This window comes from Falco peregrinus, chromosome 7 (genome assembly GCF_023634155.1).
Source record: "Falco peregrinus isolate bFalPer1 chromosome 7, bFalPer1.pri, whole genome shotgun sequence".
In the NCBI taxonomy this organism is placed as follows: domain Eukaryota; kingdom Metazoa; phylum Chordata; class Aves; order Falconiformes; family Falconidae; genus Falco; species Falco peregrinus.
Genome location: NC_073727.1, coordinates 37483772 through 37509365, shown reverse-complemented (window position 1 = coordinate 37509365; position 25594 = coordinate 37483772). Strand labels below are relative to the sequence as shown.

The 25594-nt window shown below is 38.6% G+C and overlaps 1 protein-coding gene across 9 annotated transcripts in view; it reads right to left on the bottom strand.

Annotated features, from left to right (window-relative positions):
• EYA4 (EYA transcriptional coactivator and phosphatase 4) overlaps positions 1 to 25594 on the bottom strand; it is a 158009-nt gene that overhangs the window by 43605 nt on the left and 88810 nt on the right. For 6 of the 9 annotated variants that reach the window (XM_055811194.1, XM_055811193.1, XM_027796000.2 and 3 more), the window contains exons 4-5: positions 9743 to 9867; positions 3056 to 3148 (exon numbers count right to left, since the gene is read on the bottom strand). In XM_055811194.1, coding sequence (XP_055667169.1) covers positions 3056 to 3148; positions 9743 to 9867 — 218 coding nt within the window. Of the gene's footprint in view, positions 1 to 3055; positions 3149 to 8497; positions 8567 to 9742; positions 9868 to 25594 lie in introns of all 9 variants that reach the window. The other 3 variants (XM_027795993.2, XM_013304657.3, XM_005230135.3) reach the window with 2 other exon arrangements.

Sequence of the window (25594 nt, the reverse complement as noted above, 5' to 3'; positions counted from 1 at the left end):
TCTCATTTAAATAACAAATCACAATGTCTACACACAAGGGGACTAAACGTAGCTTACACAGCGGTGGCATTTCCTAACTTTGCCTTAATAGCCTTCAGAAATTGTTTTCTATATCCTTTTTGAGTGTAATAAATACTAAGTAAAAAGGATGACGAGAACTTCACATGCCTCTCCGCTCCATTAAAATGATAAACAGTTCTCAAGTTAATCCAGTATTGTAAGCAATATAAACATAAGTATGCATGCACTCGCAGTACAGCAGCTGCAGCAAATTCAGAGTATGAAAAGGCTCAGTTCAAGGCTGTCCAGATCTCCACATCCTGAGAATACCCATCCCAATGGGGGTCTACTGCAGGACCATAAAGCTTCAAATCAAGTGTACTGATATTAATTACCAACTGTCATTCTTCGAAGAAAAAGGAGGAGGAAGAGTGGTGCATGACATGACTCTCCACCTGGCTAACCCTTTCCAAGAGGCAGAGTTTCTCCCAGGGGACACTCTGCAGGACAGGAACCAGAGCAAGACGTGAGCTGCAACATCCGAGCAGAGGCCTGCCAAAAGGCCTCTGTGGTGACTGTAGCTCTAAATTTGAGATATCTATGTGCTTTATTTGTCAACTTTTCAATCAAAAACTGGAGTTCCTCACAGCTACCTGTGAAGCCTAATCTGTCTTTCCTGCTCGGCACCTCGCACAGTCTGTTTGACCATCACTTTCTGTGTTACAGCTGGTCCTTAGGGACAGAGCTGGCTACTTTACTTTGCTTTGAGCCTTCTGCTCAGCTCCAGGACATGCCACAGGTTTTGACTGCCCTTGGAGCATGGAAATCAATTTTAATGGGTAGAATATTTGAAGGAGAGGATTTCTGCATGGCAGACTCTCACATGGCTCTCAGCACCAGGAGTTGTATTTTCACCCATGTCTCATTTCATAAAATATTTGATAACATCCCTAAATCCTTCCCTACTCAACAAAGAATGCTTGAATCCATCTGACCTGTGTTTGTTTAAGACAGGGTAGGTGACATCCCTTCTAGTGGCCTATATGCCTAGGCATCCTCACAAAACGAGCTCACAGGTGATCTGAAAGCTGCAGGGAAGTACTGGCATCATCACTTTGTCATAGTTGGGAATAACACACATATGTAACTGATCATTAGGAAAAACCAAACTGCTCACTGTTGAGCTTTGTTACGCATTGTTTTCAATTGCAGCTGGTTTGTCTGAAATCACATCTTTCTACTAGTCAGTATTTATTGTCTTTGGCAACCCATTAAAATTCTGAAATAACCAGTTAGGTTAAAAAGTCAGAGGAATACTTCTTCCACAAACCTGAGCCAACCAAACGGTCCAATTCGCAAGTACCAGTAAAAGTCAAGTGTGAAAGTAATGGATTTACTCCCTATAAAAGGATCAGTGCGTTATCAAGGCAGCTCCGTGCCTCTCATGAAGACTGCACATCACCCAGACAGGCAGACTATTGATATCCCACTGTGAATGACCACACTCATTTAATGCTTGAGTCTGTGGCCTAAACTGAGAATCAGGTTCATATTTCTTTTGAGTATGCAGGTGGCTAACAGACAAAAATGATTGTGTAAGGCTCAAATTCCTGCCTTTTTTTGGAGGCACCAATTGTTTCCAAATCTCCAAAGTGTAGAGATCTCAACACTTCTTTTGAAGTCAGTGGAAGCTAACGGGTGAGTGGCACCTGGGGAAATCGAGCTGTTACTTCACTGTCTAAACCTGGACTGGAGGCTGCAATTTTTGGCGCTCCTGCATGAAAATGTTGCCTTAGCCATGTTTTACACATGGAATTCAAATCAGTCCTAAATACATGGCAGAAGCTGATAAAACTTCACCAACAATGACAAAATCATATATAGGGTTGGACATTTTATAAACTGTAATCATTACTAATAAAATTTTAGGATAGAGTAACAACAGAGTGAAAAAGAAAAGCTAATTTTTATCCAAGAATATTAATTCTTTTATGGAACTTGTTAGACTTTAACTTGATGGGGCTCCTTTCAGCATAATCATAATGAGGACAATGTTTTCATTTTTTCTAATCAGAAATACTATACACTTGCTCTACATCTCACAAAAGACCTTTTCTTGAGGCACTAGATTTGTTACAGATACCTTTCTGAATAACCAACTTTAGAGTATATCTGCATTTACTGATGCCTAAAAAACAGTTCCAGAAACATACACTCAATTTTTAAAACATTTTCATTACACAAAAACATTATGATTTCCAAAATATTTCAAATAGGGCTTGACAACCTAAGTCTACTAAAGTAATAGTAGTATCAGTGTGGAGTGGTGACTCTGGGCATCAGTGATGTTTCAGTCAGGCCATCACTGAAATAGTGTTTTCAGACACAAGATGTAATCTCCCTCCTCTCCTTGTTAATATTTTTATTATTAGCAGTATCCATTTTAATGAATAGAAGGCAGATTATCTGTACTTTTCCACAGTTTTCCACAGGAATCTACTTAAAAATTTCTGTTTGTCTGAATTTCTTAGAAGGTAACAGAAACTTACAATTATGTGAAGTAAATTATAGACTTTATTTTCATGTAAAGAAAGTAGCTTATGGCAATCAGGTCAGTGTTTAATCTAACACACTGCTCATTGGAATAAAAAGATTAGCACTGAAATAAAATCCTTAAGATTTTAGATTTTACAAATTAAAATGGCTGTAAACAAATACAATCTATTTCTTCCTTCCTAAGATTGTACAAGACTAACACTGAGAAAAATCTACAACACAATAATAACATTCTTACTATAAAATTTTTGCATACAGTAATTATCTTAGGCATCACTAAAGCTTCTTTAAGATCATAGCTCATGAAAATTGCAAGTTTTCAATTAAAAAATGAAAAAGCTATTACTATTATTATTTATTATTATTGCTATGTATTTAAATGTTACTTTATTTTAGTTTTTTACAGATTGCTACCATGCAGTGAAATGTTCATTAGTGAAGGTTATTAAATGCCATATTAATGTGCCTCTAACAATACGTGATCTTATTATGGCTTTACCTGACCCAGTAAAAGTGTCAAGCGATCCATCTCCAGTTGTTGTTGTTGTTTCACTGCTGTTCATGGGTTCTGTTTTGACTGCAAGAAGAGACACTACATAGAAGAATAAGTAGACATGAGAATTTACTTCTAAATTTACACTGGAGTCCTCATGCCAGTCTCACTAGCTGTAGTCCAGCTACAACAAGCATGCGGTGCAACAGCTTCGACCTTCACTCTACCACCGTATTGAGACAATCTACACTTGCTGTTTGGAATGTTCATGCATCTACATAGCTTTTTATCTGTGCATTTGTCTATCTATTTGTTTTAGCAACTGGAATATCTTCTGGGGAGATTTCAACCTAAATCTAATGGATTCTAACAATTCCCTAAGAGTAGCAGAGAGGAAGGAAACATTAGCTGTCAAGGGATGTAGCATGTAACAAAAATAGTTTTGCCTGACAAGTGAAACAATAATAATATGGTTTCATGCTCATATAGAAGCAAATTACTTTCACAGTGCCAGCATTCTGCCTTTCCCCTTCCCCTTTTACAGAGTCTGCGGGGGGGGGGGGGGGGGGGGGGGTGTGAGCTAGGTCACCAGCAAGCAATTTTCCATAAATGAAGAGAGATGTTTAAAAGAAAAAGCAAAAGCAAAAGAACTAGAGTAGGACACAAATGACAGCCATGACAAGTCAGCTTCTAGCTCAGGTTACCAAACACTTGGGTTCACTCCGAACTCAATTTATTTCTTACGGATCATCATGCATCTTGCCATCCAAGCTATAACTGAAAGCACAACAGAGGCAGTCTAGATTTTATAGTTCAGTATGTTACCTGAACAGACTGTCTGGCACAGACTTTTGTAATGCAGTTTGGGAACTGCCCTTCTAACTGTTGTAGTAAGAAACAGCAGTACAGAATACACTGCAGCTTTTATTAGATGTTTGACTGGAAAATGTGAAAACCCTCATCACATTATCACAATTGTTTTGCGAAGGTCAGTTAGGGGTGTGTGAACATTTATCACATATGTATCAGCAACTTTCTTATAGATACCACAGGACTGGTGGCTGCCCAGGGGCACAGAGCAAAGTGGTAATGAAGACCTGCATAGGCCACTGCCAGGGTCATACACCAGGTATTGAAATTCCAAGGACACAGCCTGAGATTTGAGAAGAAGTCTTTGCTGTGACAGCTGGGCTGACAGAGCCCCTCCAGCAGGTCTAACATATGGCAAGGAAAGGCGCTTTCTGCCATCTATTTACCTGATGCCTTCAAGGACACCAGGTAAACTGACCAAAGCTCTTGTCTGTCAACATGGCTGCATCCATGTTTGGCATCAATGGCAATAATGGGGGTGTGTGTGTGGTATGTGTGTGGTGGGGGGTGTGTGTGTGTGTGTAGGGAATTTTATATTATGAGCTAGCAATGTATTTACAAACCATGGCTCAGATTCAAGTCACCTAACTGAGGCATATAAAATGTGCATACTAATCTTCCTTTTTGTTCAGTTGAGAAAGCAAGCTACTTCCAGAGGGCGATTCAGTCCAAGCACAGCTTGAGCTGCCCTCACGTTCACCATGCCTCTTACAGTCTGTAGCAGAACAGCTAGTGGATGAGCTGAAAAAAGGATTTGGTTTTCTCATGGGGAAAAATGTCCATAACACCTACAGAACCACGAACCATTCTTCTATTCCTCTCTGTGTCTGGGAGCTCGAGGAGCTCACCAGGAACTGCACAGCCACCAGTACAGCTGCCTGTGACTGGCCTTGCCTGAGTTGCCTCTCCTACAGTATCACACCTGATTTCTAGTCATGCTGCTTAACGGCTCTTCAGTGAGTCATATGAGAGGCTGCAGATGTCTACAAGTGCACAAGGGACCTATGCTGAATTTGAGGGATGTCTGTTTAGATCAAGTAGGGAAAATCTAAAAAATCAGAATGCATTTGTCTCTGACAGGGAGAGTGCCCTTTGGTGTTGCCAGTGCACTGGTGCTAATCAAAGCAAATAGCACCTTCTTACACAAGTTACTACAGTTATATCTTTCTATTTACCGTGAAAGATTAAAAAATATTTGAATGTGTGTCTTTTAAGCATAAACTTCCTTTCGTTATTGCTTCTCTTCAGTATAATTGCCACACCCATATATCGTCCCTGCAAGCATCAGGATATTAATTCAATATGAAATCATCTGGGAAGAATTTTAGTAGCATTTTTTCAAGCTGTTGTGCCCTCCTTGCCATTTTCCTGGCTGTTATCTTCTCATTAAAAAAAAAAAAAAAAAAGAAGCTGTGACAAAAATTACACAAAATGTACAGTGATTCATAAGAATAATCAATCATTCCCATTTCTCTATTTAGATGAGACAGGTGTGATTTTATTTCCATCAGATCAATAAAATATTAATCAAGAAAAAGCTTAAGGGTCATTCCTCACAGAATGATTGCCTCCACTGAAACTCAGGCTTCTCAGTCATGTTGAACATGTATTGTTACCCGAAGCATGAACAGTAACTAAATTTGTTTTCTGATTACTATATACAGGTATCTGCACATACATCCATAGGAGTATGAAAAATCATACTACTAAGTTTGAAAGATCTGTATTTTCACCTCTGAAGAACTTTGGTCATATTTTACTTTATAAGATGCGTGTCTCTCTTCTCTGCAAAGTGTACACATTTACCTACATGAAAAAAACTACTTTTAGTACCTTTACCTCCTTCTATTCAAGACGGTATTCCACTATTGCCTATACTGAGCTACAAATCTACGCTCAGTATTGCATCCAGAAAGACAATACAGTATGTGTCTAACTTTTTATTTAACACAAACTTCAGTAATGAATTGAAAAGTTTACTTTAGAGTTGTGTCTAGTTCTGGTTAATGCCAGCTGCAGTGCACTTCCATCGGCACCAACAGTCACCATCTTTTTCTCTCCCTGTCAAGCAGAAAAGGATCTAAACCAAAAGAAACTCTCTCATGTACTTAACTTGAGAAGAAACATCATATTGGCACTGTGTTTTGTTGAAAAATGCATGTAGAAAGTAATTTTGTACGTGCTTGATTTTAAACAGTTCTACTTTGTTACATTCAGATTTTATCACAGTAAGGAATTCCTCAAGGTCTTTCCTCAGTGTAGCTAGAGAATTGGACTATTACCTTTCTTTCTTTGTGTTGCATGTCATTAAACCAACAGGGGGAAAAGCACAAAGCTAACTAAGAAGAAAAAAAAAAAAGATTTCTAACATCAGATCAAAAAACTCAGGAACATTTAAAGCTGAAATCAAAATAAAAGCTGATTCCAATTAAAAACACAGAATCAGCCCTATGTTTCCCACATGCAAGATAAACTGTGGGTCTGATACTACTATGGCAACTGCTCTAGACATAATGCAAAGACTAAGAGTCTGAATCAGCATTTTGGATGAATACTTTAAAGATGATGCATTTAATATCTATTTTTTAAAGCATGGATTAGTGTTGGGTGTTTTTTGACATATTGAAAGAGTCAAAATAAAATTAAAAGCAATCTCAAGCTGGAAACACATTTGATGGTTGCTAACAGTGAAGGCTGCACATGCTAACAGAGTAGAGCTACCACGATTGTCAGGGGCTGGAACACATGAAGTACAAGGACAGATGGAAGAAGCTGGTCTTGTGCTGTCCTAGAAAGGGGAGAGCTAACTGCTGCCTGCAGTTATCTAATGGGAAGCTGCAAAGATGACAAAGAAAAATGGCACACTTCTCAAAAGGTACCCGGTGAAATGGCAGGAGGCAATAGACACAAGCTGCAGCAAGGAAAAAATCCAATCAGATGTAAGAGGAAAATTCTCTGCCATGACAGTAGTCAGGCCCTGGGACAGGTGATCAGAGAGGCTGCGGCACCTCCACCTTGGAGATACTCAACACTCAGCTAGACGCTGCCTTCAGCAACACGATCTAATAACAAAGTTGGCCCTGCTCTGAGCAGGGCTTGGCCCAGCTGACCTTCAGTGATCCCTTCCAAACTTAATTATTCTCAGACAAACTCAGAATGCAGCTCACAACAGGCCACAGCTTCTACAATGTAAGTTCTTCACTTGATGAAAGGACTTAGCAGGCCACCATGAGTACTGCTCTGCCAACCTCTTTTTTTCCTAAAGAACCACTCTATGTTAATGACTGAAAATGAACGTGGTGTTTTAGGGGCAAGAGATGTCACTATTATGCATGAACCAGACAAGCAAGTGCAATAGCTGTTAGAGCAAGCAAGTCTGACTGAAAAGCTCACTAAACCACACAGCTTGTCATAGAAACAATTTTCCTTTCTTTTAGCAAGCCTTAACGGTCTTCCTAGGAATATACTCAACAAGAAGCACAGATCTAAACTTCTGCATATGGAGAATCAGATTTAATGCAAGTAATGCAAGGACTTTCACAATACATTTCCTCACTACAGATAATTAGTACTTAAATTATTGACTTCCACATTTATCTGAACATGCTGAGTAGTTAACTGAGGTGGCAGACTAAGTTAGCTCAGTCCTTCCTTAAATTCTTGTAACTGAGCAGGAGCATTCACATGGAATCAGTTATTCTAGTGCAAGCAATCTTTTGTGCTCAAGTCTGAACTTTTTTTTTTTTTTTTTTTTTTTTTTTGTAAATTCTCTCTGGATATGTGACTGACAAATGGCAAGCTAATTCTGAGCACTTTTTATAAAAGGAAAGTTTTTGAGATCTGCCTATCTTTAGTCCAAACCTGCACCTGTCCAAAGCTTAAGCACCTGTGTAATGGCTTGTAGAGTCATAGTGATGCATGTTTACACCTATCATTAACCCCATATGTACTGCAACAGTGTCACATACTTGATTATTATTAATCATTACAACTTATAACAATTAATACCACATGACAGGGAACTCATTAATGAAAACAACAGCTTGCAAAATTTGGCCAAATGTTTGTGAAGTGGCAAGTTCCATGTAGTAGCACACTAGACTTCAATGAATAATGAAAGTAGTAGTAGGAGTAGTAACAATAGTGACAACCTTGATTTGTGCTCAGGTAATCATGCAATGTTGTTCCTAAAAATAAAAGAAAAAGAAATGCACATTCTGTGGAAAATCCATTGGTCTGGCTTCTAGCAATGCTGATTACTGGCAGTTCCCAATGATGTTGATCACCATGTCTCTCAGAGCATGTAGACAGTTAAGCTAATTTTAAGTGGGTTAAATTCTCCTTGCTCATCAAATGACTTTCAAAGTATGGCAAAGTAACTGTTTATTGCAGCTTCCTACCAGTTTTCTGGCTGTGGGAAAGGCCTCTGAGAAGGGGTGGAAAAACAGGGGTGGGAAAAAAACCCATGAAAATGTTCAAACCACATAACAAACGAGCAGAGCAAACCAAGAGAGATGTCACACAGCAGTCACGGAAACACACCACCACACACATGCACTGTACCAGGGTCTCTCATACTTGTTGCAGAAGAGGGAGTACTGCAACTCAGCAACCAGTCTGCAGTATTTAACACAGTCATGTTGTCTCCTGAGAACAGGAATAGTATAATGGTTCATTCTCCCAATGTCTGTTCAGTGTATGTGAATAGTCTTCTAGACAAGTAAGTGTTTTTGCACTCTGAGCCAAGTTTTTTAACTGCATTGTATTGTTTTTATGAGTATTATTTTAACTGTTTTATTTATGCAAGTATAATATAGAAGCATTGAGTTATTTGTGTTCTTTAATGGTATGCTTGAAGTTTTTCCCTTCTCTTTATGCCAGAATAAGGACTGTATTCAAAAAATATAAATAGGTTGAACCTTAACGATTCAGCCCTTCTCTGCAGAGCTGTTACCCTCACGGGCACATACAATTTTAATTGACATTGACAGATTTTTTTTTCTAAATAGGGATAAGTGAACAAAATGCTTTACATTGTGGCCAGAAAGAAAAATTAACAACATTTTATTGGTGCCAACTGTTAAAAAAAGACAGCAATGTATAAAATCCAAAAAAGAGGGCTGTAACTCTAGCTTGACTTCTGTCTATGGTGTCACTCTCATGGACACTAATGGGAATAGGACTGCCATCTCAGAACATGGTATTCCACATCCCACTGCTCCAACTCAGCTATAGTAGAATCTACTATCTGAAAGCACTGGAACATCTGTGTTGTAGCTGCATGGCAGTGCTGTCCCTACAGTAATAGATAACAGCAGTAATAACCAGTTACTTTTGAAGAAAATCTAAAAATCTCTTTATGACAAACTATCATTACCTGCCAAGAAATGGAATTACCATGTTTGTCGTGTAAAAAAAAAAAAAGTCTAATTTTGATGCACTTCTTTCGACAGAGATTATAAACTAACCTAGATGTGCATAGCTCAGGGTATAGAGTAAATTATTACTCAGCAATGAAGTATGGCAAAAAAATGCAATCTGTTTGATGTTACCAACAGGTATAACCTTCAACACTGTTCAAACCAACCATTGGGAGATTTTCCTTGTTTCACCTTTTGTACACTTCTGTCTCTTACTTCAATCAGTGCAAAGAAAAGAAGTGCTGTTGGAATTAGTAGATTTACACTGGTAGGACTGCCAGTTTTTCATAATTTTTGCTGGGTTTATAAATGCGTTTATGGTCATCCTTAAAATTATGCTAAACATGCATATAACTAAAAATTATCCAAAATTGTCTATGTGCCAGCAGTGTCTTACACTTACCTCCTGTTCCATTTGTTGTAACTGATGTGCTACTGAGATTAAGTTTATCCAGTTTGGAACTACCTGGTGCATCATTACTTCCAACAAGATTATGAGGACTGGCTAGATCTTGCATTTCCATAGACCTGTTAAAGAAGAAGGTGACAGTATTTAAATGCATTTTTATACTGTCCGTAATAAACTGCTTTTTCTATAACAACCTTTTTACATGGAGAGTTTGTAATTGAATAATAAAAGCCGGATTAACAGATCAGTACAGGTTCCTTTAAGGTCTTTGCTTTTTACAAACCGAGGAAAGTAGCTAATAATTTGATGTGAATAACACCACCAGTATTTTTCACTTTTCCTTTAGGTAATACGAAATAAATGACACAGGATTATGAAACTGTTCAAAGAGCTTGTAAAAGATGTGCACAAAGGAGTGTGTATATATGGATGGACAGATGGAAGGATAAATGCGTATATATAGGTATGTCTTAGAAGAAAACAGAAGTTAAATGAAAAGTCAGTCATTACACAAAAAGTCAGAATAGGAACTTCTGCCTCTAATTTTCTGTATTCCAATAATCAGCAGTCACTGCATGCACACTACACCATAGAAACAGACCATACAGGTGAATGAACAGAACTTTCCCATACATCTGCAAGATTCTTCTCTTACAAATGTATATATTCTTATGAGCTCACTTGATTTTATTTTTTTTTTTCTTCTGAGTCATTTCTAGGAAACTTGCAAAATTTCAAGTGATTTAGACGGCAATGGATTTCAGCATGACAGTTATACTGGGGGGACTGTGGATGGCTTTCGTTCCCTGACAGCAGATCTGCCTTTCTCAGAGAAAGCAGACAGGGAGCATTTCTTGATAGACCGGTAATTGCAATCCAATTTACAGTGTGTGCTTGCCTACTCCTTGCTTCATTTATAAATTAATTATGCAGATTTTTTCCCCAAAGAAACATTTTTGCTATATAAAAGCAAAGTTGCCAGCCCATCTGCAACAGGAGAACTGTCTACCATATGTATACTACAAAGGCAAACAGAAAGATTGTCTTACAGAGCTGTAAAAGCCCAATTACACTGTAAAATACTGAAATGGCTAGGAAAGAGGTGAACAGGTGGGATAATTCAATAAAAATAATTACTCCTGTATATTCAGATATTATATGAATTACATATTCTTCATATATTCTGACCAGGAAAACCAGTGGCAAATCGTTAAGGCAACACCCAGCATCTCAAGTCTTTATTGCAAGTTTCACTTCGACATTGTCTATCTTCTGTGCTCCATACACCTTCTTCTGGAGAAAAAACAAAACAAACAAAACGCCACCATCTTTCCATCAAATAGGGATCTGCTGTCTGATTCTATTTTTTTAACTCCAAGATAAGGAAAATAAAAAAAAACACCAACCAACACCATGGAATGAAAATGTCTCCCATTTTGTGCTCCTAATTCCACTAACCTCCTGGATGCTCTAGCTTGCCTCTCCTTGCATTCATTTAACCCAAGACACAGATTTAGAGCTTTCATGTCTTGAATATGCTCCAGGAAATGTTTGAAATACTGCATCTCAACTGGGAAAATGCACCAAGGCCTTACCCAAAGGTACATGAAGGAAAGAATGCCATTTACTCCAGTAAGCGCTCAAATCAAACCTGAGATGCATTGATACTCCACTGGCAGGGCAGCCTCCCCGGCAGCAGTGTGGATGAGCAGGGGAAAACTGATATTGCAGGAGGGTATGCATTAGCAGGCAAGAATTTTATAGCCATATTCAAGGAAATGCAAAGGCAAAAACGAAGATTTGAACTGCCTTGACCCAGATTTCTTCATTTAATTGTATATACATTTCCGCACATCTGTCAGCAGTGCATTATATTCATTGTCTACTGGAAATGTGATCAGTGTTAGATCAAATAAAATGAATTCAGGTGGTTTAGTAGTCCTTCAGGTTTTATTTAGTAGTTTCTGTACGAGGATAGCAGCTAAAGGTTAAAAAAAGTCTGTGAGTTTCCATCTTGTATATATTTAAGGGAGCAGGAGAATGCTACACAAAATAAACAATATATGTTTCATTGCATATACAGTGTAATACTCCCCACGTGTTCACTTAGCAGGGTAAGTGTCATGATTTCCTGTTCAACTACTATCAGCCCACAGACACCTAATGGGCAGTTCTAGCTTAGAAAGTTCACGTGCTTTTTTTCTTGTTTAGCATGAAAATGACAATAATTTCTTTTCACACAAATATATATATAAAGGCCACCGATGTGAATGCTTCAGCAATATTTTAAAAGCAAAATCACTGATATACCTAGCCAAGTGTATTTAAGAAGTATCTATCTTAAGCACTCTTCACACGCAAATGAATCAGATTTTCTTAATCGAATCAGGTTTTCTTAATTAGAAAACTAAATCCACCAATTTTCATTTGCTTGGCAAAGAATATAAACATTCCAACTTTGTAAAAGGAATAGGTTTTGTTCCATACCAGTATGAAACCTTCTGTGCAGAAAAGTATTTTGTTTGCGTTATATTTTTTTTCTAAAGCAAATGGCACCTCAGTCCACAGACGTGGCAAGCTAATTAACTAATACTATTTTAAAAGCAGTGTATTTACAAATACATTTTCTTTGCATGAGTAAAAGACATCTTGCACTTACTGATACTCTATTAAGGATAAAAAGGATATTCAAACCAATAAAAGTTTCACAAAACCATGTGTATACATTATACTTATCCTGGGTGCTCTATGTGAACAAGTAAGGGGATTATTTTAATATATCCCTAAGTGATTTACTTATTGAAGCGCACGTTACCTTCTGTGTAACAGATGTCACTCAATTCACCTTTCTAGATGCGTTTAGTTTATCTTTAGCCTAAAAAATTCTCAGTAAGATGTAACAGACCTACTAAAATCTTACAGTTTCAGTGAATAGAGGATTCAGGAAAAATGCTTAATAAAATGGATGAAATAATTCCAACATCTTGAATTAATTTTGTCAAACTAAATGTTTATCAGAGTCCTGCTTTCACTGACTTAATGAGAAGCAGGTTTGGGTTCAGTATGTGTTTTCCTGCACTAAAAAAAAAGTAAGAAAGAGAGATCTCCAAAGGACCAATTAATACTTCTAAGTTTATGCAGTTATTTATTAAAGACTGTTTTGTAGTAGATGCAGTGTGTTCCAGTGTAGATAGAATAAAGCCTATTGTTAAAGCTGCTTAAAAATCTACATTGTACAGATTTATTTTCCATGTTTTGTTTCTCTGCCAGGCACGTACCTGTTTGAGCATTAGTTCTCCCCCTCAGACGCCTTTATAGAGCAAATAAGTAAACTGCTAAATTGTATCAAAAGATACATTTTGAGAGGAAATGGTTCACTTGATAAGAAGATATTTTGATTTTCTCTTGACTGTTTGTTTGAAGAACATTAGTATGATTCCAAACTCCAGAGCGAAAACCTGAAATCTGGCAAGCCAGATTTGTCTTTTACTCTGCTTTGGCTATGCTTTAAGACTTTGAAAATTGGTATTTGCACATGTTTAGTAGATCATTTTAGGGGCTTACTGGGAAAGTCTCTAAAACATCCCATTTCACAGAACAGTCTCTCAGATGCCCGTGGTAGCTCCAACCCAGATGTGGACAATCCTACCAAACTGAAGCAGGTTTGTACCAAAAAGCCAGCTGTGCGTGATTCCTTGGCCTTCCACATTACAGCACATTTTGTTCCCTAGCTTGACATGACATCTCTTCAAGGGTTAACCTAGATTCAGAAGTGGGTTAAGGAACAGCATCCAAAGAGAGAAATTACCCCCCAAACCACCTCTGTCTTTCCAAGGGCAGGCAAACAGAACTTGTTACGCAGCCCAGACCGCCGAAGTGCATAGCCCATCACCGTAAGCCAACCTTGCATAAGAAGGTTTGACTATGGCTCATTATGACTGCCCGATTTGACAACTGCATCACTGTATTTCTGTATAGCTCTTGCTTCCATTATTTGAAAGGTAAAAAGCTCAAGCCCTGCTTCTAGGCTTGTGTTTTTTAAACTCCTGTATTTTTTTCTTTCATTGCAATCACATATTCATTTGTACACTGCTTTTCTTCAGCAGACTTAAATTCTCTTTCCTGAAAATCTGGGTTGTTGTAACTCTGTTATCCATTTGCACTTCCAAATAAACTACTATAAATGTGGACTAAAAGCTGTGTCCTTCCACCGCTAGAAACTCTGTTGATTATTCATGAATTTTACTAGTATATCATATTTAAGTAATTTTCTTCTTTAAAGAGATCATGTTTTAACATGTAAATCTTTTGCTACATAATCTACTTCTACTATAGTTGTAACTTTTTTTACTAACAAGATTGACAGTATGAAATCATTTGCCAAAGATTTATAAAATAATGAATATTCTAATGTAAAAACAGAGTACTTCGGAAACATTTTACAAATGTTAATTCCTCACTGTGCAAAATTTGCAGCAAATCCAAAATAAAAGTGATCTGAAAGAAGGACTAGCTAAAGGCTATTTAAAATTGAATGATTTAATTTAGTTTATAAATTAATCAGAATCATTTTTTTAAAAAGTATTTTAAAGGATTTTTCTTCTGAAATTTCTTTCATAGGACTTTCTCTACATAAATTTCTTCATCAGAATCTTTACTAAACTTCACTGTAGCAAAAATCCACATTATCTAGGGGTTTTTTTTGTTAGTTCCCCCTGCCCGCTTTTCTTATATCCCTCCTGTTGTAATCCCAGTTCTTACATATCCCAAACTTTCTCAGGTGTCAGCTACCTTAGAGCTTCTGAAATTAAACAAACAGGGAATTCCCTTTTACTTAAAATTAACTATTAAAGCAATATGGAAGTTGGGTAAAAGAGCTGTTCAGGCTCAGCTAAATCTGTTCCCTACTGCTGTCAGCTCAGCGCTCTGACCAACTACACAGTTTTGAAAACAAGTGGGGTGGGGTTGTTTTCCATTTCCCACAGTCATTTTTTAGCCAGATCTTTCAGCCATGTTCTGAACATGACTAGCAAGCCCACCTCTCTTCCATATACAGTCTGAGCTAGCTCATACAAGCCTTTCACTCTGATAAAAAAAAAATAGAATAGATGCACAAACACAAATGTCATTAGTTCAGTAAAATCTACATAAAACCTGCAAGAAATGTTAAAACAATCAAGAACAATAGATATTTTTTTCCTAAGGGGTTTTTTTTTAGAAAACTGTACTTTACATGTGACATTCACAGTCAGACCAGGATTTTTTCATGTTTACTTGCACCAACACAAACTGTAAATAAAGCAATGAAAAAGAAGTTACACGAACACTTAAACAGTCCCCGAAGACTACAGTGGGCAGTAAGAAGGTGGAGAGAGAAGGATTCTGGATGATGCACAGGTTTCTAGGGTATATACACATGCATAAAATACATGTACACCAATACACAGGTACATGCAAACTTTTAGTAATTTTTTGGTGCTAAATATCCACACATACACGTGTATAATCATATAAATACACAACAAAAAACTTTCCAACATCTTTTCACCAAAGGCTTCCACAAATAGCGTAACACAACACACAGCCTAGGAACACTCCTCAAATGAGTAACATTTCCAATCATAACCCTAAAATACAGGTTAATAATGTTGGGGTTTTTTTCCAAGTGCTTTTATGCTGTGTATGGCAGCCTGTGTCATTTTTTTGCCACTGTAAAAGGTAATGAAGAAACAGCAAGACTGATGAGAGAAATTTTCTCCATTGAGATAAGTGCCTCTCCTTGTTTTCCCAGGCTCAAGCTTAATAGATGGCCAAAATAGCAGATCTTTTTTCTGTTCTAGACACAATATCACAAAGCATGCCCCTCCATCATGTGAGTTCTGGAAACTTGACAGAGAGTTAAAAACAAATACTGCTGGACACTAGCAAGACCTCATTTTCATTCTCCTTGAGGCCTCGTTTCTTACCTTGTTAAGCGATCTGATACAGTGCTAAGAAGCAATAAAAAATGTCATGTTATAGGGATAAAACCAGCAAATGCCCTTCAGTTTTATTTTATTACTTTTTTTTTTAAACAATTCAAAAAACAAGTGCTAAACTTTTTGCAACCATTTGGGGATGGACGGTGGGTTCTAGCTGTATAATTTTTATTTCTCGTGGTTTTGTAAGTAGGGTGTCAACTTTCATATAAAAAGTAAAAGAAAGAAGGCAAACTAATGCCACATTGTTATTCCAAAAAAATACTTCTCTGTCAATCTACAGCCAATGTCAGAGGGTATCAAAGGGAGGGAACCTTAGTGAAACAAAGAATTAAAACATTGGAGTTTTTTTACCATGTTAAAAAATGCCACATAGGTAATAAATAATAAAAGTATCATGAGGTTCAGCTTTGTAGAACTGTAAGTGTACAGTAAGGGCTGTGGTAAACTCCTTATGAGCATGGATGATTTATTACAAGCGTGAATATCATCATGCAGCTTCCCAGTGCATGAATTCAAGCTCATAGGAAAATAACCTTTACCCAGGGACTGCAATAACCACACCGTGGAGAGGGTCCTTCTAATATAAAGTGACAATAATCTGAGGAAAACTCAAAACTGCCTGATTTTGTTTAATAGCCTTTTCGATCTCAACAATACTGCTTATCTTGCAGAGGATGGGACTCCTTAGGTGATTGTTTGGTGCATAAAGTGGCACTGTTGTGATTGTATCTCAGTTATGTTTTCATGCCTATTGTCCTTCTCTTGGCTATTCAAGCTCTAATTCCAGAAGAAAAAACCCTCGCACAGACAGTATTACTTTACAGGAGCTGTCTGACAGGCAGCCAGTTTCAGTGCTTGGGACGCAGTTGGTGCAGAGGGCTCAGCTGAGAACGTGGGCAAGCAGGTTCAGTGACAAAGGCCAGCATTGTAGTGTGCCTCCTTATGCTGTTCACAGCTACAGAAAAAGGACACTTTTAACAGCACTGCAGCTTCTCCCCCAGCCCCCCTTCCCATTTCCCCAGTTAAACTTTTGCCATCACCCTCCCTTTTTGATCCTGTGCACCTCGAGATTCTCTGTGCTTCCTGACAACTGGGTATCAGGTATTTTTTGTCTTCATTAAATCTATGCTTCCCTCTTTCCCCACCGCATGAGTGAATGCAAAAGGCCATAGCTTTTGTTTATCTAGCATACAGTTATTCCTATAGTAATAGGCAGATATCGTTTTACTGAGACGGATATACGGCTTTCTTCCTCATGGGGCTAGTGTGAAAATATGACTAAATACTGTGAAAAATAATTGCTTACAAATTCAAGTTTATCCTTGCTGTAAAAGAAAAACTGACACTTTCTTTTCCTGCCTGAGGAATAAAACTGAAGTGAAAAGGTTAGGTTTGTTCTGGTGATGACTAAACACAGCAATGAACTTAGAAGGCTTGGATTGTTGTGCTGTATAATTGCTGAAAACTATCATTTGCTTAAAAGTCAGTAACTGTATGGTTTCCCTATTTTCTGATTGACTGAGACATTTTATTTCAGTTTAATGTCATTTAATGTGGTTTCCAGAAAACCACAGAACACTGTCTATTCTAGTGCAGTTCAGTTGGCTACAAACCCCTATTACATTGTTTTCTCACTGCTTTCTGACTTTTATTGGGAATGAACGTCATTTCCCTGACATGATTAAAAGACAATGCATAATTAATTTGGATTTCCACACTTGTGGATAAAACAGAATAATTTCTAGGAGCCATCACTGGATTCTCCTGTTGGACATGCAGTCCATTGGTCCAAAGCCAACAAGTATTAAAATTAATAGATAAAAATCAAGACAAATTGGGGTTGGGAGGGAAACATATTAAATTATTTACCTCAGCATAAACTTTCAGCTCATCCTCTCTATGCTCAGGAGATTTCTTCAGTTACAAAACACAGGCCTACACTAGCGAAAGGGGCAGGCTGTCACTGAGAAGGTAGATAATGAGAGCCTTTTTCTCCATACGGATGCCCTTCCACCTCACCTCCCCACCTTGCAGTTTGGGATTGGTTTGATTTGACAAAGGCAAATTATAATTTTATATGGGAAACTACTACATTGTGATGTAATAAACTGATGTATGCACAAAAAGCAAAGCTACGCAGAGCGATATCTTCTGGCCGGCTGGATTCCAGCCCTTGAGATCTCTTTTCTGGGCTGTGCAAATATGACAGCCATAGGTTTGTTGTGATACAATTTTAGCTCAGGGTCTATGCTGCAGGCACTGGAGGAAGTATCTGGAATGAGGTAATGTTGTGTCTGAACAGATATTTCCCATCTTGTCAAAGAAAAAGGCAGCGGGTTGGAGAAAACCACTCCAGAACCCACACAGAGAACATCTAAACTAATAAGCAGCGTGGACCAGGGACTGATGGAACAGCAGAGAGAATGGTAAGGAGCTCCTTTCTCTTAGTGCACATACAAGGCTGGCCCTTCCTGAACCTGGGCTGTACCGGAGCGTGCCCGGGCACCAGTTAGCCCACAGCAGACCCCTGCCCAGCACAACCCCAGCAGCAGTCACGATCCTGTGCCACAGCTCGGGCTCAGGCAGGGGCACGTTTCACAGGCTGCCACGACCCTGGCCACGCAGCCCACAGCCCACAGGCTGCATTATGTGGTTCCTAGTCCTGGTGTGAACAGAAAATGTGTGAAGGTACCACAGGAGGTTAAACTCACATTTCGCCTGGTACTTAAGAAAAGGTGACTAAAGTAGGCTTGAGGTCATTATGTGAGCATTTAAATAGATCAAAAGCGATAATGACACTGCGGTTCCACAGTGACCTGTCAGGTATCCAACTTACATGAAATACAGACTACTGGCTTACAGATACATAAGACCTAAATGCAAGTCTTTGGATCACAAGGCCACATTTTCAAAGAGCAGTTCACCCAACAGCTCCCATTTCCATTTCTGATCACTTCCAGATGTGATCGGCACTTGCAGATTCTGTGGTTCTTACAGCACGATGAGCTATGTCATGAACAAATAACAAACACTTCTGTGGAGATGGCTGCAATGCAAGCAGCAGGCCCATGGCCTTCCCTCCTGTGCCATGTCTGCAGCACAACTGCTTGGAGTCCCATCTGAAAAACCTGATAGGAATTTCTGAGTCCTTTCTGCATCTCTGACAGCTGACCTGGTCAGTGGTAAGGAACAGCTAACAAACCCAATGGCTGGAGAATCTCACCAAGTGTGTCTTTGTTTTCTTTAAGTCTAATTTGAGCCACAAAGACTATTTCTCATATATACAGAGAAACATGGGAGATAATCAGCTCTTTCAATTACTAGCATGTTGCTACTCTGTCCTTTGTAAGACACAGCCTTCAAAGCCACATGGCTTACTGCACAGAATTTCAAAACATCTCACAGAAAACACAAGACTGTTCCTTATGGCATGACAGCCTGATTTTAAGTGCAATAAGGAGAGGAGTTTTGAAAGGGCTGTTTGAGGCCCTGATTTCCTATGGGCAATTAATAGGGGATGCTCTAGCACCTTCACTCTTTAATGAGAGGAAATGTCCTCTTCCATACCACATGCTAATGGCAGATTGAGATGGAGAGGAGCATCAAAGTACGAAAGGTCCTCCAAATCCCTGGTACTCATCCATGCAAGAGAAAGAGGATTTTCTAGGCATAACTTCATCACTATCTTATCTTCTAACTACCTTTTGCAGAGGAAAAGGGATATAATTCCCCATATCCTTTCCTAGGGGGCTGGACAGTATCCGAAACTTGCTTTTGTGATGGGGGAGCTTTTCTGTTTAGATCTGAAGTATCTGTCAAGTACCCCTCGTTCTGGGCTTGTCTGTGCAGTAGATGGTGGTACATCCTTCCTTCCCTTGACCTGCCACATAAATACAACCACCAATGAAGATGGGACAGCTGTGATGCCTGGATCCAGATACTGGTGCCTGATACATATCTACATTATAATCGCAATATAGTAATAACATTATTAATTGCAATATAATAATGTCAACTTTATTGATGTAAAATAATATTTAAGCAAACTGAAAATTGGGAAATCAAGGATGAAAGGCTGGGAATTTTGCTTCATTGGAGCCTGGACTGCATGATCTAAGTATGAACTCATATTTTCATAACAAGAGAGCAGGAGTGGGTTGTGTCTGACTTACCCTGAATTGGAATGTCTGTTAAATTTCAAACTAGTTATTGAAACCTAGTTCTTCTTCATCAGGGATTTCCCACTGGAAAATAAGCTCTTTCAGGTGTGTTCTATTAGAGTGACCATACCTCATTTTAACAAAATTTCTTTAGCCACCAGTACAGGGGCCTGCAAGACCTTCATCTATCTCCAGAAAGGATGACTTAGGATGACAGACTGGGCAGAATACAGGAGTTGCCAAAACCTTGTAGTTTCCATGTCCCATTCAAACTTCGTGTTTTAATGCAAACATTCTGAGTCTTCTCTAGTTTTGGGGGTGGGTTTTTTGGTACATATAAAACATGGAGAATTATTGGCAAGCAGTCTTAACATGGGAAACATTAACGCATCTCACTTTTAACAGTGAAGTTCCCTTTAAAAGTTAAACCTGATCTGAACCTTGGCTCCCAAGAAAAATATTCTGCAGTTTACCTCATGTGGAGCACATTATGTTTGGCTCCAAAACAGTTTGTGTCAAAAGCAATTATTTCTCTTCTCTAATCGCAGTCACAACAATGAGCTAGGTTTAGAATATAAAATAAATATATACAACTTTCTGAGAGCCTGATGCTTTAACTGCTTCAGCATCTGATTACTTCTGTAAGATGTAGCTGGGAAAAGCCATTCTGGATGGCAAAGATACATGTTGCACACATCCCTTTACATTTTGTCCAAGAGACCTTATTACCTGTACACCTGAAAGAACAGGGAGATTATTACATTTACTTTCAATAACTAATTACATTCAAAACAATTTCTGTTATTCCGAGCAAGAGACTGAATGATACCCTGATAAATGTACTCATGCTGGCTGCCCTTTACAATTGATATCAAATGATTACGTTTCATTTTACTTCACTGTTTGATTTCCCCAAGTAATTTTATAATTCGAGACTTAAAGCATATGCACAGCTTTTATGTACCTTTTTAATTTGGGGTGAAGTAGGTGATTTTTCTAAGAGTCAATAAATACATGTCGCTGAGGACTCTGGGGCACAATCTCCCCCGAATTATCCCCCTGAGCCACAGGAAGGGGCAGGTACCAGCCACAAATCTGTAACACCTCCAGTTCCAGCTCAGCCTGCATCCCAGCACCCCAGCTGGGGTCGGGGATACCTGCTGGCCAGGCAGAGGCATGGGAGTGGGGCAAGGGCAGAGCCACAGCTCCAGCCCCTCACTGCCCTTGCACACACACAGCCTGTCCAGTGGGAACTGTCCTTTATACCTCCCTCTCCTAAAAGCCCAGCTTAGACCAAATGGTTTGACCTTGCTATGACTTCTGACATACCGCCTAGCCTTTAAAAATCAGTAGATATTTTATTAGATATCCAATTCTGTTCAAGTCCTGAGGAAAAAAAGCAGGGTAGGAGGAAACAAACCCTGCAGTGGTGTTGGTTTTTAAGTTCACACACATGTATACTGCAGATGTAAGGCTATAACTTGACTGCATTTAGCAAAGGTGCCCCGGTGGTTAAGAACCCGGTTTGTGAGACAGGACATTAGGGTAGGAGATGTTAATAATAACAATTGCTTTTTGTAATTCAATTATTTTCGTTTCTCAGCAGATTTTAAAATATTACTGTTGTGAAATGTGGTGTAATAACGAAACGCTAAGGGGAATGAATATGTTTCTCTGGTACTATTTTGAGAAAGTTATGAAAAGCACTGCATCTTTGAGAGCACAGGGGTTTTTTTCTATTTAATTTAATCTACATAATTAGAAGGAAAATAAGACATAAGCCTGAAATAACATAGAAATAAAACATGATCTTATGTCTAGTCAACTGCCAATTCTACACTGTGTAAGTATACACTTAAAAATTAAATTGACAGAGGTTCAGTTGTAAATTGAAACAGAAATACAATGAAATTCACCAAAAAGGATGCGCTCCCTCTCTGTCCTCTTCTGTGCTCGCACCACACAACAAATAATTCTGCTAAAAAGTTGATCTGTGGAATTGCTTTATTTAATTTGGGTGCTGCATATGCCTTTCTCCACAAATCTGCCAAACATACCTTCCCACAGACTTGCTGGTTCAGTCCTGGGCCTCTCTTAAATGGCAGATGAGAATCCCCTATGAATTAGACTGAGACCATCATACTCATTTTCACATTTAACCAAATCCAGATTTGAACTTAGGTTTTCAAAGGTGGACAGCTAGGGGAAGACAAGGATATTTCATGCTTCAAGGGGAGGTAAAGTTACCTCCACTCTACAAATGACATAAAGTAACTCCCAAAGAAATTTTACAATAATATGGACTCAGATCATAGTAAATTATATCACTTGGCAGCTAAACTGGAGAATTAAGTCCAGAATTGCCAACAAAGCTCAAGGCACACATTTGGATATATGGAAAGTTTTGTGATTTCTAACAGAAAGGAGCCTGGACAGGCATCTTAGGAGACCCATAAAGAACCTTATCAGCTGGAAAGGAGTGTGTAAATTCTGAGGATCAGATGAAAGTTTTTTGCCTTTTTTTTTTTTTTTCTTCTTTTAAATAAAAGCATTCAGAAGAAGAAGATAGAACAGACAGACCATCTGCAATGTAACCACATAAAAGACCCCTGGGCAAATCCAAACCCATTAGCAGAAGTGCTTGACAAATCTGCCAAAGAGCCAGATGCTGCTTATGGAGGAGTCTCTTTTTCTACTTGTCATCTGGATCCTCTGACTTCTGTTCCCAGAGGAGGACAATGATGGCTGCTGCTCAGACTAAGCTGTGTGTGGAGAGAGCTGAGACAAGAGAGTCACTCTCTGATGAGGCTACCCTAACACAGAGAGGAGACCAAGTCCGAAGTATTAAAACAGCTTTAATGCACATGTGTGTAATGTGTGGAAGATGTAGCTGTTAGAAAAGAGAAAGCAAACTCGCAATTAGTTTATTTGTATGTGGTCTCTTTCTATATGGATTTTTTTGGTTAATTCTGTTTTTGTTTCCTATGTTATTTTTTTTCTAAGGACTGTTCATGATCTAGCAGGATGGCAAAGAGGTGATTTTTGGCATGTTAAATACTAGCACAGCATACTAACTGCATGGTGTTAGTTAAATGCTTACTAAGTACATTGACTGATGATATTTAAGATGTGTCTGAACCGGTTGCGAAATATCTAGCCAAGAACATACACTTAAAAAATATCTGAGAAAAAAAGTGATTAATTTAAAAAGTAACCTGTACTAATTTCAGAATAGGGGATTTGGATCTAAATGACCATTTTTTCTAATGGCTGCATTCTTCTAGGAATCTATTCAATGGGATCTGAAGTGCAAAGTAGGTGGAACAAAATACTTTTACTATTCAGACTCAGCAATGGTAAAATATATTTGGAGTATCCAAGAGGTCAAAGAAGCTGGAACAGAGTCTGAATTAGTTCTCCTGTGTACTGCTGCAATGTGATATGATGGAGCAAAAAATAGACCAAGGGAGAAAGAAAGAAACAGAACTCCTCATTGTGATTACATGTGCTGCATTTGGAGAACAAACACTGTCATTTTATGGCTCAAAATCCACTTCAGTTTTAGGGTAAGGCTCTAAGAAACTACTGGATTAAGTAAAAACTTGCGGGTATAATCTTAGGTTATCTTCTTTTATGCAAAAATAGTATTTACCCTATCCCAAGACATTCCTGAAGGTTCAAAAATACTAAATTCTGATTGCTACATTAATTAATATAGAAATAGATGCACTTCTTTTCCCTCTCTTTGAAATTCAGGAAGACTGGGTGTACCAAAAAGTATCATGACTTAGCAGATCAACAGATTCAGTATAAACTAGTCTAAATGGGGGTAGGTATGTAGGGAGGAAGAACAGAGAGGGAAAGGGAAGTATAACAAATGCTCGTCCTTTAAAGGTCAGTCACTTAGACCTTGTCCACCTGCTTTGCAAAGCAGCAATATACTCACGCAGCAATTAATGTCAGCCAGCCCAGTGACTGCCAGGCTGACATCTTGGAACTGCTGGCAATCCAAAGGCACTTCACAGCGAGTTAACAAACACTGGCTAGTCTATAATGCAGCATGAGGAACGGACGTAAAAGTGAACTCAAATACTATCTGTCTATGCAAGTGGTTATAGCTCAAGCTGTATGTTGGGCTACCAGTGCCCACACCATGAGCTGTGACGTAAACCGTGTCACAGGCAGGTGGGGAGGACCCTGGCCCATTCACCCACACTGGTATCTGTTGTGTCCAAAACAGATGAGCAAAAAACATGCATGTGAAGCCCCTGGGATGGCTTTGGTCCTGCTGCCTCCATACACCTGTAGCTCCAGCTAGAGAAAGTGGATGGGGGAATGTGACAACAGCCTTGCAAATGGACTCAAAATTACATTTAACTGCTGCAATCAGCATATATGTTACATTGTGCCATCTTTTTATTTGGTAGTAAAGGCAGAAGAACATACATTGTTATCTTTTCCACCTGGTGTAAAAACACCTGCTGTGGTTGGCCAAGTTATGCTGTGCAACAGCACCCACATACAAAAGTAAGTGATGATAAAGGGAATGGAAGATACGGATGGAAGAACTGCACTGTGCGCTGCTGTACCTGTGCTCCTAACAAGTTGTTCTGCAATGCTGACTAATGGATTACATGGACTATTTCAATGTGCTTTCAAGAATCTTTGATTACAATATTCATGTTAAATTGTCTGTGTACATTTTTGCATATAGGTTGCCATTACTAGTTGAAAGTCATTACTATGAGCGAGTTGGTTTTAGTGTGCTGCTTATATATGAAATTTTGGAAATTTTTGGTGTGTTCTTTTCAGTTCTTCCGTAGTCCCTTTTCAGTTGTTGGGGGGTTTCTTGGTACTGAACTGCCATTAATACTTACTATTGAGTCCAGACCTTCATTTTTGCAAGCTTTTGCCAGACCTTATAAAGAGCGCTATCATGTATTTAGGTTGAAGAGCACTCACCATCGCACTGCCTATGATGGCAGAATATACGTAACAGTAGTTCAACATGTGTGAGGGTGGCTTCATGGCTAGGGCATGCCAAATAACTTGCACTCTTGAGCAAGCTCAAAAGTCACAAGGCACTTTGGAGGTCACAATTATATCAAAACTATTGATTATACAAATATATGGGGTGGTTCCAGTCCTCCTTACAACTAACCACAAACATTCATGCAAGAAAACTTCCTTTGTCTGAAGAAGGACATGTGGAAAAAAGAATGATGAGAAGAGTTTAAAACAGAGATGGGTACGCAGCAATATCCTGGGAGTCACCACCTTTGTTCATACAACAGTAATGGTAAGCTAACAATTACTCAAGATGATGGAAAATTTTCACACAGATCAGTTTGGGATAGCAAAAGGGACTAGACTTATGTGTGCTGGTTACAGGACACCCTGGTTCAAATCCCCACTCCAAGAAATATCTAATACTGTACCAAGTGGAATGGCTTTCATAACAGCCTAATGTTTAGGGCATTTACTCGAGATATTTAAGACATAAGGCTATATACAGTGAATAAATATATAAAATATCAACTACTTGTAAATGCGTATCTTTTTGTACCTGTTGAGTGAAAACTAGGAAAACATAAGCAGTAAAGAAATATTTTAAGAGTAGGTGGTTCAAGCCATTATTCAACAGGATTTTAACTGTTTTCAAAATACACCTTAACAAAGAGGAATGATAGCACTGTTCTAAGGGG